Source organism: Ambystoma mexicanum, chromosome 12 (assembly GCF_040938575.1).
Source record: "Ambystoma mexicanum isolate Mex_15411 chromosome 12, UKY_AmexF1_1, whole genome shotgun sequence".
NCBI lineage: Eukaryota > Metazoa > Chordata > Amphibia > Caudata > Ambystomatidae > Ambystoma > Ambystoma mexicanum.
In genome coordinates this window covers 631,471,069-631,488,672 of record NC_090936.1, presented here as the reverse complement: position 1 = coordinate 631,488,672, position 17,604 = coordinate 631,471,069, and the positions used below count along the sequence as shown (strand labels likewise).

General features: G+C 43.9%; 1 protein-coding gene across 5 annotated transcripts in view; it reads left to right on the top strand.

Annotated features, from left to right (window-relative positions):
• CADPS2 (calcium dependent secretion activator 2) overlaps positions 1-17,604 on the top strand; it is a 2,822,196-nt gene that overhangs the window by 2,082,602 nt on the left and 721,990 nt on the right. For all 5 annotated transcript variants that reach the window (XM_069629098.1, XM_069629097.1, XM_069629096.1 and 2 more), the window contains one exon: positions 1,183-1,330. In XM_069629098.1, the coding sequence (XP_069485199.1) occupies positions 1,183-1,330 (148 nt within the window). The remainder of the gene's footprint in view (positions 1-1,182; positions 1,331-17,604) is intronic.

Here is a 17,604-nt window from a genome sequence, read left to right as displayed (position 1 = left end):
CCTTTCCCCACCCCCAAAACGAGTATTCCCACTCCCAACCCTCGAAGCTCCACCTTTTAATCCCTAATACCTTTCCCCCACCCCATAAACCACAATTCCCACTCCCAACCCCCACCCTTTTTTTCCAAATTCGTTATTTTGGAATTCGTTATTTTCGGTTCCCTGTAAGTGGATTAGTTATTTTGTTATTCGTTATAATCACTGCATACCAAACAGAGCCCAAGTATACACTGCATTCTTAGCTATAAATGTACAACGCACCAAACCACTCCAATCATCAAAACTACTGGCTTTGCCAATGCTTGTTTCTTGTATGATCGCACTCAAAAGCTTAATAGACTACGCATCTGAGCTATATGAAGTCACACAGCAGGGGTATTTGCTATACTGGATAATTGCGTGCACGAAGACTGGGACACAGAAGGACGTGAACACCTTGGCTTGCTCTCTGTTTCTTCAATCACAAGAGTATGTGATCTGGTTGGACTATGAGCACTAAAGCAGAAGTCCTTAATGGCGTTCAGGGAAAAGAAAACGGCAAAATTTCCACAGTGGGTAGTTTTGCATACAATGTGCACTTATTCTAAAAATAAAGACATTCTGAATTTGTCAGAGTGCACTATGGAATATTCCAATTTATACAAAATGTGCATGAAATCATCTAAACATTTTTCATCCAATTACAGAGGTGTGCTTTTCTGAGGTGGCGACTCGTTTTGGTTATACATAATGTAATAGTTAATAAAGTATGTATTCCCAGTGAATTGAAGGGTATCAGGTAATTTTATCCCCACCAATAATATCGCCATATATATGGTCATTGGGTAAGGCCATAGGCGATATTATTGGTGGGGATAATGTGTGGGGTAAATGGGCACCAGGGGTGTCCCCGGTTCCCTTTAAAAAAAATATGGGGGTCGCCAGGGTGTCTCCCGCAGGTTCCCTGGCTTAATATCGCTGCAAAAAGATGGCGATATTTTAGTATGGCGATATTTTTGCAGGGATATTAACACATGGTACCACTAAAAAAATACGATATTTCTATGTGCCAGCAGAAGATATTTGAAAACATCTGTCAATGAAGTCACCTCATTTTAATTTCACTTTTATTTACTCTGTTTCACGCTTATTTTATCAATTTGGAAATATGCAATGTAAACATTTTGTCTTTCTCTCGAACAGAACACGGATGGCATTCGAGCTCAGATTGCAGAAGACAAACAAGTCTACTGATTTACGCCTCCCTTCCTCAGTGTGCACAATGTTTAATGTGTTGGTTGACGCAAAAAAGCAAAGTGCTAAACTATGTGTTCTTGATGGAGGGCAAGAGGTGAGTAATTTATCTGTTTTAAGATTCTGGAATAGAGAAACAAAACATACACAAACAAACATGCTATAAACATGCATTGTGTGTACTATGGAAATCTTTTTTTAAACTATTTCTTTTTACATTTATATCGCTGTTTTTAAACTCCATTTTTTAGTTTTGGCTCCTGGGTGGTGGATGTGTGCCTTCTGAAGGCAGAAACACTTACACTACAGGACATGAGAAGACTGTACGATGCAGTGCATAGATATGCACCATTTATTATTTTCTTTGTGCGTCTTCATCCTCCCTTTTTTTTGTTACTCCTATAGAGACACTGGACTGTATTTTAATTTTAGCAGTGCTTTGGAGACAGTCTTGTAGCCCGTCTCTTGTTTCAATGACTTCATGCAAAGAGACACAAGCCCCTCTCCATGGAATGTTGTCTTAGGGTCGTGTTCTCACACAACCTCTGCCACACCAGGAAAAAGCTTTTTCCAAGACAAATCATCAAGGGTTTAACTACTGCCCAATGCACCTCTTGCTAACGTTTGCCTCCAATTTTGGAAGCACAAAACAGGCGGATACGTCCCCCTTCACAGCCTGCCTCCTATGATCTCTGGTGATGGTCCCCGGTGGGGCAGGGAAGAACAGTGGTGCCGTGCATGTATCCTAGCAGCAGAGAGGAGTACAGTAGACGCATACTCCCCTTGCCTATGTCTATGATTCCCCTCTGCCTTCGCAGCAGGGCTGGTGGGCCGGGAGAGGTGGAGTGTAGAAATAACATGCGCCTCCCTTATTACTTACAGAAGCAGGAGTGCAGATTGTCTTCCAAGCCCTCCCACTATGCTATACTTGCCTTTTTGATCACCATGCCGGGCGAATGATGCGAGTACCAATGTATATGAGAACCATGCGTGGTGATGGAGAAACACAGTCTAAATCTCTCTCCCACCGATACATCATACGTAGAGGTGCTTCCTCTTCAGCCAATAGCCCCAGGTACAGACTGGATGCAGAAGCCTTGCAGAGCCACCAGGAGGAGGTGCCAGAGCATCTCCCTCCTGGTCTAGTCATGAGACTATGTTGTCAGCTGGAGCCAAATGTGATTATTTGCAGTGTATATAGACATTCATGTGCACCCTCGTACCCTTAATACTTTTATTTACGAATCACAGATGCCATTAAGAACATGACACTGTTTATGCTGATTGGGTTTGATTTTCATGATGTGTTTCCAGAGGCCTTAGGCTATGATTTTTGCAAGGTGAGCAAGCACTAGTTTAGTTTAGTTTAGTTTATTATTTGTAGGGCGCGCCGGGCCCTGGAGCATCAGGGCGCACAAGACAAGAATATGCTCAGCTTTGTTACAGGTACAATTACATAAACATTATACATTCTGCCATAAATAAAATATATACAGGTACATGTGCATGGTCATAATGCAGTATACAATAAGCAAGAATGAGCAGGGCTGGAGCAAGGTCGAGACAGGAGGTGATCAAAGTACAGGAATATTCACAATATGGAGGTGATATACAGTGGAATAGGTACAGTAATATACAATGGAGTAAAATACAGAAAGTGGTATCAGAACTGGGGCATGCAGGTGGAAAGCTAGTAGGGACAGTCAGGTCAAGCAGGTCGGATTAGTTAGATGTCATTAGCTCTCAGCCACTTGGTCAAATTCTGCCTAAATTTCGCAAAGGGCTGGGGTTCTCTTATGTCATGTGGTAGGGAGTTCCAAAGCTGTGCTGCTTTGACTGCGAAGCTATGTCCTCCAATAGTGGCACGTTTAAAGCGAGGGACATAGAGGCAATTTGCATTGACCATTCTTGTTGGTCTAAGTGAAGTTCTTAAGTGTATCTTGTCCATGAGGTAGGGTGGTGCCATGTTATTGAGGCACTTGTGAGTAAGGGAGGCAATTTTAAGTTGGATTTTGTCCTGAGTGGATAGCCATTTATATTCTCTTCTTATAGAGGAGATATGCTCTTTCCTGTTGATCTTAAGCACGGCTCTCAAGGCATTATTCTGTAGGACCTGGATTTTTTGGATAGTCTGTTTGTTAGCCCCAATGTAAAGACCATTACAGTAGTCCAGTTTGGACAGAATAAGGGCTCTGGCAAGCGTGATGCAGCTGTCTGTAGAGAGGAATTGCTTGCTGGCTCTAATGAGTTTGCAAGTATATGCTGTGGAAGAGGCTAGGGAGTTGACTTGTTTGCCAAAGTTTAAGGTGGCGTCAAGGTAAAAGCCTAGGGTCTTGACTTCCTTTGCTACTTTGATATTGTTCCCATCGATAATGAAGCTGGCATAGTCAGTGTTGAGTTTAGTTATGTATGTCGGGGTGCCTAGGATTATGAGCTCAGTTTTGTCGTCGTTCAGGCATAAACCGTGTGTGGCCATCCATGCCTGAACGATGCTGTACATTTTATTCACTAAAGCCAGATCCACAACGTAATCTCCTGAAAGCGGAAGTAGGATCTGGGTATCGTCTGCATAGTTGGTGTAGGCGATACCCAGATGATCCATTTCGTCAAAGAGCGGCTTTGTGAAAATGTTATAGAGGGTAGGTGATACACAAGATCCCTGGGGTACACCGCACGTTATAGGGATCGGGTCAGCTGAGGCTGATGGAGAGAAGACTCTCATGGTACGGTTATTCAGGAAGGATTTGATCCATAATATGGCCTCTTTAGAGAAGTGAGCAGCAGAGTCTAGGTGGCTGCATAAGACTGTATGGTCGACTAAATCGAACGCTGCTGAGAGGTCTAGCAAGAGGAGTAAGGCTGCTTGGCCATTGTCCCTACATTGATCTATTTGGGCCTTGAGATCGATAAGGGCGGTCTCTGTACCATGCTGGGGACGGAATCCAGATTGGCGGGTTCCGAGCAGGTGGTTGGATTCAAGGAAATTTTGTATTTGCATGTATGCCACTTTGTCTAAAATGTTTAGAAGAAAGGGCACAGTCGTGATAGGCCTAAAATTGGTAGGAATGGCAGGGTCGAGGGTTTGCTTCTTTAGGAGTGGCAAGACCCACGACTCTTTAAGATTTTTCGGTACAATGCCGGTAGTGAAGGATGAGTTGATGAGTTTAGCTATGAATGGCGATAGTTCTCTTGCAGCACCCTTAATTAATTGGGCAGGGCATTGGTCACCTTTACAGTAGGACGGTTTAAGTCCCAGGATCACTTTTTCTACTTCAGTGGTAGAAACCTTGGAGAAGCAGAAACGTGTTATTTGTTTAGCTTTAAGTAGGGGTGCTGGGGTTAGGGCGTCCTGAGGTGTGAGAGATGCTTTTTTTAGGGCGATTTTGGTTTGTAAGTTGACTACTTTGTTGATAAGGGCAGATTGAATGTCTGAGCACCATTTTTTGTCCTTTGTGCAGTTTTCTTGGGGAATGATGGGTGTTTCCAGCTCTTTCAAGATACTGAACAGTTCTCTGACACTTGATTTAGATTGGGATATTCTGGTATTGTATGTTACCTGTTTGGCTAGTAGGATATCTTTTTTGTATTGGGATGATATCTTTGCAAGGTTTAGTTTGTTTTCAACTGTAGGAGTAAGTCTCCATTTGGATTCTAGTTTTCTTTTGGTTAACCTGAGATTTTTTAGGTGGGGGGTGAACCATGAGTTGAGATGTTTTTTCGGTTTACTAGTCCGTAATTTGAGCGGTGCTATGTGATCAAGGGCTGAGTTCATAGTTTCATTGAATTTATCAACTAGCATATCAGGCTCCGTGTTAGCTGGGAGCGAGTTTAGTTGGGGTAGTATGATTGGCAACAATTTTTCCGTGGTTATTAGCTTTTTGTTCCTCGTGGGTATAGGAGGGGCAGGTGTGGGCTTGGCTGTGGCTAAGTTAGTATCTACTGTAAATAGAAGAAGAAAGTGGTCCGTCCAGATCTGGGGAACAGTGTCTGTAATGGTTACTCCACAGTTGTGATCAGCTATCCAGTCAAGGATGCGACCTTTATTATGAGTGGGACAGGTGACTCTTTGGGCAAAGCCCAGCTCTTTTAGGATCAGAGCAGTGGCTGTGGACTGGGTGTCTTTAATATCATTGTAGCCTAGGTTGAGGTCTCCTAGCACTATGGTTTGGGAGGTGTTTTTCAAATTGTTGGACAAGGTGGTGGAGAGGTCCTCAACAAAGGTTCCAATAGGACCAGGAGGTCTGTAGAGCAGGACAATGTTTAGTGTTTGGGAGCTGGCGGTGGCCATTTTGACCGAGAGGCATTCACAAGATTTTGTGATGGGGGATGTGGAGACTCTTATGTCGAGACTGGTCTTGGCAATAATGGCTAGACCCCCGCCTCGGGAGGTGTGTCTGTCAGCTCGTATGATGGTATAATTGTCGGGAACTGCTAAGGAGACTGTGGGACCCGCTGCATCATGAAGCCATGATTCTGATATGGCTAGGAAGTCTAGGTGGTGTCCGAGAATAATATCTGAGATTTCTGTAGCATGAGCGACTAGGGACCTAGCATTTATGAGTGCACCGTTGAGGTGATGTTTAGTGAGCATGGTGCTTGCTATAATGGTAGGTTTGGAGCATTTTTGTGTGGGTCTTTTAGGGATATGAGCTTTCCTAGTGTGTTCTGCAGTGGTTTTCGGCAGTATGTTCATTTTTAGGAAGTTGATTTGTTCAATTTGCTTTGCTGGAAGTTCGTACAATTTTGGTAAGCGAGCACGAAGTTTGAGGTTTCTGTCTATGGTACTACAGGCCCTGTATGTGGTAGTGTCATCTTGATATTGGTTTACTATAGGTCCAATGGTTTGTTGAGGAATAGGCATGGTCAGGGAGGAGAGTGATAATACCACTAATATGATGAGGGAGGCAGCGTAGAGAGGTAACTTAGCTGTCCTATCTAGTGCAGTGATACTTAGTATGTTTGGTTTTGGAGAGTACATGCTAGCTGACTAAGTCAGGTGCGCAGATAGCAGCACAGTTAGATATAGCTTTCGCTATTAACCTGAAGATAGGGAGTTGCGGCATGCGAATCGGGGCACAGCTAGATTCAGCTTTACACTAAAGGTATGCAGTTATAGAATGCAACTAAAAACATAGCAAGGTTCTAAGTTCCATTTTAGCGACTAAAAACATATCCCTAAATGCAATTTTAACCTGCAATTGAATGGTCTGTAGGCGACCTTAATGCACAACACAATTGTGCACTAGACATCTCTGTCAGCTAAACAGTGGTGCTCGGTTTGGTACACAGCATGGCTCTTTATACCAATGCATGTGCATCTTTTCTGAGCATGACGCTGCACAAACTAGGCAAAAAGGACTAACAATGGACATTGCACTAGTGGCACAATTTCTCCACTGTGTGCCATCCTCCTAAGGCTACTGCCAAGGATATGGAAACCCTGCCCCACCCTGAATGTTCAGCCTCTGAGGAGAGGACGTTCTTTGTCTCTATGTCCCAGTGTATTGCCAGTGGCGGAGGCAGGGTGGAGGAAGGGGGGCCGGCTGCCCTCCCTGGTTCCCCAAATGGAGCCCATTGCGCCCCCGGCACAAAATGCTGCCTCCGCTACTGGTGTATTCACATATAGACACTTGTGACAAAACTCCAGCTCTGTTCAACAAAACTGGCACCTGAAATTGAGCCACAGAAGAAAAAGAAGCATCAGAGGTCCAGTTGGCAGTGCAGGTTGTCTTCTTCTATTCAAGGTTCTGGTTCAGGAAACATTATCATTGTGCTCTGAGACACAACTCATACACGGCTCTTTGAAAGATGAACAAAGAATACATTTGAATTCATTGTCTTGAATGTACCATTTACTGACGTAAACTCGACCTCTTCGAAATGGGCTAGGTTTAAATGTAGCATGTTAAAAATCTTTGAGAAAACACTGTTGCCATTGAATCTGGTATACATGCATAGATATCTTTCGCATATGTCTCCTTTATTGTGCTGCTTGCAAGACCATACTTCTGTAGAATTGGTATTTGGATCTACTATGTGACCAGCACTGAATCTGTTCCCATTTGATCCAGCCACTAAGGTTACTGTTCTGAAGCAGGTACCAGTCACTTGGTTGCCGTATTTCTAGTGGCTCCAGTGCTACAGTTGCTCATAACTCCAGGTCTATGTTCGCTCTCTCCTGTGGTGGAATGGAGTGCCCGTCACTGTATTCCAGTACCTAAGAAATTGTGTTTGGAGTCCTGCTTTTGGTGTTCAAAATCTTGTGGTGGTGGTGTTGATGGTGGTGAACCCCCTACATCATGGGGAACTCTGTCTGACTAGTTTGCTCGGAGACTTCACAATACCAGCTGTTTATATATCTCTCCTGGCATGGAATATTTTGGGCACTGATCTATATTCTTTGGGTATGTTTGCTACCTGCAACACTGTGATGACCAGGATTTCCACCCTTTTCGACTATCTTGCCCTCTGTCCGAGAAGGATATTTTTGTCATACCCGACACCCTGGAGCCTGATTCCTGTGGGGGGATTCTGATTCCCCATACTGAATTTTGGTTGGCTCTTTGCAACACATTCCCGTCTGTAACTTATTTTTTTTATGATGGTGACGCGCTAAAACAGAGATGCTACCAAGTGTTCCATCAATCTTTTTTATATATCTGTGCCAAAATTCTATGCACAGTGATGATGACTGACGGGTGACCACTTGCTTGCCATCGATGGTTGGATCTGACTGGACCACAGAGCAGTATTCGGTATAGAATATAGGGGTACAAATTAGGGGGTTAGTCCAGAATGAAATTCAGGTACTTGATGCAGAGTGTGGCATACAGTATGCAGATGTTGGGCACCTTGGAGCATAAACAGCTTAGACCAAATGAGAACAACACTTCTGAAGCATAAACATCCTCTCTGTATTTTCTTTTATTGGAGACAACTGGAATTGTATCTAGCAGCATGCACATAACTCATTAATCCAGTGACTCTGCACAAAAGTATATGAAATGTTTTTGAGTGAGACACTCCTTTATTGCGAGGGGTAAAGTATCCCATATGACGTTCGATCACTGCTTCTAGCCTCTCCATCTGACCGTCAGTCTGTGGATGATAAGCGATTTGTGTACCAAGTACAATATATAACTACTTGAAGATGGCTGTCCAGAATGTGGCAGTGAACTGCAGGCTACAATATGTGTATTCTATTTATCCAGGCATGCCATGATGACAAACCATGTTACCAAAAATGAATCGATACATTTGGCTCTTGGTATGGAAGTGATATAATTTACTTTAACAGCTCAGATTCAACACCAGCATGGCGTGACATTGTAGTTTAATGAGATATGTGATGAACTTGCTCAGGATTTGGGACTAGTTTTTGTTTTGTGATATGATTAGTACCAGATGGTGCAATGACTAGCCTGTAGCTGATTTGCTTTTGTTGCATATGAAATGAGTAACAATGCAAATGTAGACAGAAGCAATGGCAACTTTCCACTAAAAGGTAACACACCAAACTGATGATTATTTATGCAGGGCTGGTCTGTAATGACACGAGAGCAGGGTGGCTTTGCTCCATTCATTAGAAATAACAGTCATGTGCTGCTACATAAGGATGTCTTCCTTTGTTTTGGAAGCAAGGACAAAATTGCTGAAATGTTGGAATGCAAACATTGCTGTTTATTTATTCTTAAATGGTTGTGGCTGTGTGTTGAGTTGGTGAACATCCCATCCCTTCTAAGGAGGGTCATGAACCATAGGGCACTGGTTTGTTTGGTCTCTACCCGATATGCCTGTTAAGGGCAGGGATAGAGCAGGATTCCCTGGGAACACTCTTCCCTCAGAGATGTATTCCAATATTCCCTTTAGAGCTACCATTACCTAAAAGGATAACTAGTTGACCACAAGCCCAACATACCCTGAGATTGTTGGCGTCTTACTGTGGGTAAGATTACAATTACAAATCTCTTATGGAAACTACATTTACTCCAAAGAAATACGACCCCAGAGGTGAATCCAAACTAAAAATGTAGAAAACATAATTTGCGGAGTAAAAGTGCACCACACACGTTTGCTCAGCATGGAAGATGGTCAGTCTGTGAATGCGCAAGGAAAGCACTGTACCATCTGGTGTGAAGTGAAGACACCAATCAGACAAGCTCAGTGTCAAGCGGGTATGCAGACCTCGCTTGCTAGGAGACGCCCACCTGCTGCAGAGCACCACAGAGCTGGGTACACACCCATCTGTAATTCCAAGATGATGTTGATGGCCCAGCCTATAGTTAAAGCCACAGAGCCGACCGTTAAGCCCTATGCATACCGGTTAAATCCTGGCCAATACCAGAAGGGGAATAGAAATGAGCCTGCCTTCCAAAGAAAGCTAATTAAGGAACCAGAATCAAGCTGCTCAGTGGAAAGACCAATCCCAGGCTAGCTGGCAAAGACAGCTACCATCCCATGACTATACAAGAAGCTGGAGAAAGCTAAAGCGGGGTGAAGACTGGAAAAAAACAGACATGCACTCACCATTGTGAAGGCATCAGGAATTGGGCACAGACAGCAGATTCAAAATTAGATCTCAAAAGCTTTATTTAACTTAAATGTCAGGATGGAAGAAGGCCTAACATTCCCTATGCTAAGGTAAGATTCCCCTACCTTGATAAAACCAAAGATAGTCTGTGTCATGAAATCAAAATCAACAGTCTGTCTGTGTCTAAAACCTGTATTTGTCCTCACAACTAACTGTATACAATGTGTAGGGAAGTCAGCATCAAATGAATAGTGTTAAAATAAATCCAAGCATTTTCCAGCTCCTGGCTTGTAATCAGCTTCCCCTTCCCCAAGTTCAAAACTGTTAACAAGGTATCTGGGTTGCCTTCCCCAAGAGTTCAAATCCTGCAGCTTTTTTAAAACAACACAATTCCTTGGGATACTTCCCAAATCTTTTATCATCAGTACATTTCACTGGTTCACATAGGTAAGTCTGTTTCTTGCCTTCAAATTCACATAAGAGACAGTTGCAAAACATAAGCTTCTTTAAAGATAGTTTAATTCTCTTTTTACATGAAGGGGGACAATCGGTCTAGGTGCAGTTGTCAGACCACCCGGCCCACCCATTACAGGTCACGCAACCGATAACCCTTCTTATCTGCTTTCGATCAACAATTGTCCACTGCTTTCCTTTGACAGTGATGCTTCTTTCTTTCATCAGCGTTACTCTTTTCCAACACTTTACCGTGGCTTTATTGACCACCATGAACTTTGTATAAACAAAAGGGTGTACCTCTGTATTCTACTCAAAGGAAAAGGTATGGTTCACTGAATAGACCCATCCATTTGGGCTATTTTCAGTCATCTTATCGTGTCTCTTGAGTTAGAGATCCACGAGTGTGAGTCTGCAAGTCCCTACCACTAATCCTGATACAATAGGGTTTCTAAAAATAAAGAATTCACAGAGTTGAAAAAAAAGAGAGAAAATTAAAATCACAATATAATAAGTCATTACAGTATCATAAAATCAGCAAACCTGAGTTTTCTGCAAATGGTTACTACACTTCATCCAAAATGATAATAGTTATTAAGTCCCCAGATACACCTGAAACCGGTGTGCAACGGTGGATCAAAGAATTCACATTTGATTAGTACATGACAGAACATAAATAGCCCAAAAAAGCTTGTGTAAAAAGACAAAAAAAAAGAAATGAAAAGTTTAGGTTCATTGTACCTGTTATTTTGTTCTGTTACTGTTATTCTCTAGTTAAGTTTCTTTTTCTCCTTACTCTTGGTTCAAGAGACTAATATAGATCTAGAGAACCTGTCTCCTTATTATGACAACTTGTCCCGAGATCTAACACAAAATTCAATGAAAAAAAATGGTGGGTTTAAGGAATGGTTGACGTTATTCCTTTGCATCAACGTTTACTCATTGGTCTTAGTCTTAACCCATATTATTGGAACTGGGATAATTAGGGTCAATCTTCTACCCTAAATAAAAGCTGTGTTTAGTAGATAGGTATTTATCAATGTCTTTTTTTAAATAGCACGATAGCCAACATGGAAAAATCTAACTTTGAAAGATATTGGTGTGGGAACAAATATAGTTAGATGTCTGGGAGCTGTCAATTCCAGATCAAGTTGTTCCCTGACGACATCATGTTTCGGCTGTCTGTGGGTACTTGGCTGCCGCCTTCATCAGGGCTCCATGCTGGGGACCCTGTAAAGAGACACATATAGTGAATGAGTGGAAGGGTACTACGTAAGGTGCCTGGAAGTCCTAAGCACTTAAAGAAAAACTAGTTAAAAAACCAGTGGTCAATTTACCTACCGGTGCTCAATCCCAATTCTAGAGTCCAAATGGATGTATGGAAAGGCATATGCAGCTGTATCAGTCATGTTGCAGGAAATGTTCAGGCAGTCCTGCCTGGTGATTTCGGTTAAAGAGTTTATTTGTGTGTTCCCTGGTATGATGTGGGAGGCATCAAAAAGTCCTTCCTTGGCTCCTGTGGTGTGGTCCTAAGGGGTAATATGAAAAGACAGAGGTGGACTCCAGTGAGCTTATAAAGGGGGAATGATCAGGCTCCCCCCAGTGTGAGTAAAATGCTTTGCAGTGTGGCTATATTTGGTACACAAGAAAAGGTGGGGGGAAATTAGTGAGCCCATATGTAGAGCATTATCTATTGTGGTAAGTACCTAACTCAAAAATCATATAACGTCCCCAGATTTACCTGCTGGTACCGGGGGACACTGTATTTTTCCCCAACTTTGCTAAATGCAGCCGATTTTTTCATATAAGTACTTCCCCCTGTGGTTTGAAAGGAGAAAAATGACATGAAGCCATTGTCAGTCGATTACTAAGCATTCTGCACCTAGAGTTTGCAGGTTCCTGACTAATAAAATGTGTTGGTTGAGTGCTGAGGCCATGTGTCCTTGCATGTTTGTTTCTATATGGATTCGCACTAGTGAATGTTTGTATTTGTAACTGGGCATCCGCTACTAATACAGATTGCCCTTGCTCAGAACTGTGTGGTCCTGTGTAGTTAAACGCTCACCTTTCATGTGCGTGGCCTGGTCTTTGCCATTCTCCAGCGTTCACTCGGCATTGCAAGCAAATCGCTGCTCTGCGTGTTCACGTTTGTTTATAGATGGATGCCATAGTGCTACCTTGTGCAACGTAGTGATGGCATTTCCACGTTGCAACAGGCCCCGTTGTTATGGTAATCTGTTGGTGATCTACTGTTCGCTATTGCGTTCAAACGTGTTCTTTGCCAAACCCTGTTTTTATACTTTGAGGGGTCGTTTTACAGCTGAAAAAGTAATGTAAAACGTTGAAACGTAATGTAACAACTGATCTTGCTTGGCAATATTGCAAGACGTTGTAACGTTCCTTCTAGTTGGTTTCTGCAGTTAAGGTGAGCCAAGAAAGTGCCCAATATAAGGCATTCCTGGTCCGTGTATCGAGTGGATTTTTTCTAAAAATCGATGTTTGGGTATTTAAGCCCTGGTTCTTGGAATAAATATTGTCAAAGTGGTCTGACCTATTGGTACTTATGACTATAATGGAGGCAGGGTCACCAATGGAGATGTTGTGGTCTATATTGCCTGAAACCTCTATGGGCGGGTGATCCCGACCTCTATGTGGTATTCCTGGTCCATGTGGCGGACCATTCAAAGTTTTGTTGGCTGTGAGCCTTAACTGTTAAGGGTTAGTCTTGCCGTAGTGTGTGCCGACTATCGGTTTGCGTACTGGTGTCCCCAGGTTGTTGCACCGGTTGTGTGGGTGTGGTCGGCCCACCTACTTGGGAGTCTCTGTGTCTGATAATAGTTGCACCTCACTGATGGAGGTCCTATTATCGTTACCAATTCAGTGGGTGACCGGTTGGAAAATCTCATTTAGACCCTGATTGTATGTATCCACCCGGATTCCTTTTCAAGGAGACTTATCTGCATGTCAGCCTCTCCCTTAATCTTCTCCACTACCCACCATAGAGTATTGTTTGGTGTGTGATTTGCTACCATGTAGTGGTTGACAAGGGCACAAAATGCGGCAATTAGGCTTATTGGGCACCTGTGGAAACGGGACCATGTGTCTGCCCTGCGCAGATCATTGCACTGGTTACAGCTCGAAGATCGTATTAAATTCAAGGAGGCCTGCCTGGTATTTAGGGGCATTAATGGTCTGGCGCCTGAGTATCTTGCAGCCAAAGTCTGTGCTTACCGCTGAACAAGAAATCTTTCTTCTGAAGATAAATTCCTGATGTGTGTACCTCGTACTACCAAGGTATATAAAGGAGACGGGATGTTTGCGGTATTCAGACCAAAGATTTTGAAACCGTTACCCTGGAACATTCGAACTTCCCCATCATTGGTAATCTTTAGGAAAAGACTAAAAATGGTCCTATTCAAATAAAAGCTTTTACCCCTCTCTGCAGTAATGTTCGCACTTCTATCTGTGTTATAGTTAACATCTGCGCCCAAATGCAGGTTATTCTGTACAGTGTTCATAAAAAATGAAAAAAATGAAAAATCAAAATCAAATCAAGGGGTGCTTCTGGAGTTCTTGCATCTGATTTTGGAGCGATGTTCAGATATGCGTGTATTGATGGTCCAAGTTGTTTGTCCAGTATATCTCAGGCCACAGAGGCACTGTATGCAGTAGACGACACAACTGGTTTTACAGTCTATGAGGATCCATTGTTTGTTACCCACCTGAAAAGATTGCCTTTTTGTTGTAACTTGGCAAGCTACACAACTACCACATGGGTAGTGTCCTTTCAGTGGGCGTATATTCCAGAGGACAGTGTTAGATGTATCTTGTTACACTTTCTGTATTCTTCTGGTTCTTGCCAATACAGGTTTCCTCTTAACCTGCAGTTCCTTGAACTCTTTACCTTTGGTCAATACTTGGTTTTTCATTTGGTAACCTTCTTGGTATTCTTTTGGCTTGGCCAACACTTGTGTCCCAAACAATTCATTCTGTGATATCTGCTGCTTGCACCACCTTCTTTCATTCCATTCCATAACTTGCTTTTGCTTGGTGCGGCAAGTCTTTCATTTCGTTTGGTATTGAAGATTACTTGTCTCAGCATTCAAAGTGCTCATTACAACTTTCAGTTCATTCAGTATTCAAAAAGCGTTTGTTTCAAGGTACCAGGGCACTCCAGTATGAGTGTTTCCCTGTCTTCACTCACCAGTTGTATGTGGCAGCTCCCTTCAGCCTCTCCGGCTTCCAATACTTCCGCTCTGCCTCTGCGTGGACGTAAAGAGCACCACTCGCTCTCCTGGCATCTCACGGTGACGGGACTGCTTCGGTGCCACACAGCTCCTGCTGCATGCACCTGACAAGGAGGGCTTGCAGGACTTCCAGACCCTCTTGCGGCCACTTCGGCCTTTGTTACGCTCACCTGGTCTCCACAGGGGCACCGAACGGAGCTGGACGGTCCGGTGTTCAGTGGTTCCTTGTGTCCCCCTCTGATTCCCCTTTTCGTCAAAAAAGCAGGTTGCCTAAAAGATTAAACCAAATGTTACCCAACCATAAAGACGAGGGCAACCCCCACCTCCTGTGACCTCTTCTTGCACCCCTCTGCTATGTCTTACCTGTATGTTATGAATGGCAGACTCTCCATCCTGCAACTGTGTGCAGGGGTGCGTAGTAGTTCAAGGATCTAGTTACTTCACTGATCCTGCAGAGTTCCAGACAACTGTGACTCAATGGGTAAGTCTTTATTCCAAGGTTTGGATTGCTTAAGAGTTCAAATTGCCAAAAGTTCACTCCTGTGCTTCTTCCTTACAGGTTTCCCCTCGGTGCTTAATATGGAGCGGGGTCCCTTCCGGAAATGGTAGCTGGCTTCCAAGGTAGGTCTAGCGGCAGCGTTAATCAATAATCTTTCCACATGGCATTGGGTCTCTGCGCACCTAACCTGTTTTTGTATTCTGCTAATGCGGTATATCCAAAGCGTAAAGTGCGTGGCGATGTCTTGCGGGGCTGCGAGGAAGGGCTGCCTTCAGGTGAGTAGCGGTGCTGCGCAAGATTTCAAAGTCTGAATGAGGCCTTTCCCCCACTGCGCAGCTATCCTGATGTCTTCTTTGTTTTCTACAGATGCAGCAGCTCCGGAGCAGCGATCAGATGATGGAGCGGTGATCGAGTGATGGTGCTTCTATGGATCGCTGGAATGAGCAGCCTTCTGGTAAGTATTAGCGTTGCGCTGCTAACCTGGTGTCTTTTCCTTCGCAGCTCTGCAGAAGCGGTGACTCGGTGTGGCCGAGATGGAGCGTCAGGTAAGAGTCTTGTTCTGTTCTCTTCTCTCTCCTTCTTCCTTGCAGGTAACTCGAGAGGACGGGACGGGTGTGGCTGAAGACAGGCCTGGACTTTGCAGACACGGTGAGCGTTACGCTGCAGGAGTGCAGAATAACAAGAAGCGTGTTCTGTACTGAAGGCGTGGTTTATATAGTCTTCAAGAAGGAGTTCCCAGGTAAAGTAGTTCCTCCAACCACACCCTAGCAAGTAGTCCCTTGGTAAAGTAGTCCCTTCAGCCTGCCTCAGACTGGTCTGCATGTGGTTCTCTCCCTTAGAAACCTGCCTTACTTGAGATGGCAGTTGGCGCCAGGACCGAGTCCAGGAATCCCTTAGGGAATCCTTTGGGACCTTGGAGGTCCCCATGGGTGCCAATACCCTGGGCTGGTTGGTCTGTTCCTGGTGTCTAGGGGAAGGTACCGTTACAGCACTCCCCCCCAAGGCCCCTCCCAAGGTGGTTTGTCCCGCTGGTCCGGGTTTGTTCGGGTATTTTCGATGAAAACCGTTTACTCAGCGTGGTGCATGAACAAATTCACTTGGCTCCCAGGACCTTTCTTGGGGACCATAGCCTTTCCAATCAACTAGATTGAAAAGTTTTGATTTGACACACTTTGAGTCCAGAATGTCTTTCACCTCGAATTCTGGTTCACCATCTCCCAAATTGGGACTTGGTGGTTTTGTTATCCGAGTTTCTGGTTGCACTGGTTTCAAAAGGGAAACGTGGAATACGGGGTGGACTTGCATGTTTGGAGGTAGCTCCAGTTTTACTGCCACAGGGCTGATGATGGCCTTGATGGTGTATGGTCCTTAATAGCTGGGATTAAATGTGTGGGTTCCTTTTAGTGGTATATGTCTTGAGGCTAACCAAACCTCATCTCCAATCTGGTATTTTGGAGCTTCACTCCTATGTTGTTCGGCAGATTTCTTGTATCTTTCTTTAGCTTGTTTTAAATGTTCTGTTGCCCTCTTGAAGGCTTGATAATGGTTGTGTGTAGACTGCTCACGGCAGGCATTTCCAGATGTTGAGGTGGGTCGAGTTCTGAGGTTCATGGGTGTATTCCATATATTGTATAGAATGGAGTTTGTCCCGTGCTGGAATGCAAAGTGTTATTGTAGGCATACTCGGTTATCCATAAAATGTCCTTCCAGTTGCTTTCAGTTTGATGCAACATGCATCTTAGGTATTGCTCCAAAGTTTGGTTGGTTCTCTCGGTTTGACCATCCGTTTGAGGATGGTGGCTGGTCGAAAGTCTTACGTCAATTTGGGCAAACCCAACTGAAAACATTTTCTTCAAAACTGTGAGATAAACTGACTGCCCCGATCTGAGACTAAGATGGAGGGGAATCCATGTATTCAGACAATTTGTTCTAGGAATGCCTTTGCCAATACTGAAGCGGAGGGTAAACCCTTTAACGGAATGAAATGGGCCATTTTAGCAAATAAGTCTACCACCACTAATATGGTGTTGAAGCTGTTACAGGGAGGTAAATCTGTGATAAAGTCAAGAGATAATGTATGTCAGGGTGTAGGTGGAATATCTAGAGGCTGAAGTAGATCAAATGGTTTATTTTTCTGGGCCTTGTCCTGAGCACAAATGCCGCATGAAAGCACAAATTATTTGTTGTCCTTACGCCAAGTCGGCCACCAAAAATGTCTCTTGATCTTGGCTTCGGTTTTTGCAATTCCCGGATGGCCTTCCACCAACGACTCATGGTAATTTGAGATGACCTGTTTTTGAAGTTCCTTACTAGGTAAGCAGAGACGTCCTTGGAAAAAAGGTAAATGATTAGCAGCCGAACGATATTCGCTTTTGGTTGACCAGTCTTGTAAGGCCTTGGAATCGAGGAGATGCAAAATTTCCTTGTGGATGTCGTCCAGTGTCAGTGTAGTAGTAATTCCAAGGATTCCCCCCCTGGAATGATGGGTACAGGGTCTGGATTTGAGTATGCTTCTTCCATTCCTATCCGGGACAGTGCATCAGCTTTGCTGTTTCGGCAACCAGGTCGGTAAGCAATCACGAAATCGTATTCAGCAAAAAATAATGCCCATCAGAGCTGACGAGAGGACTGAGCCTTGGCCG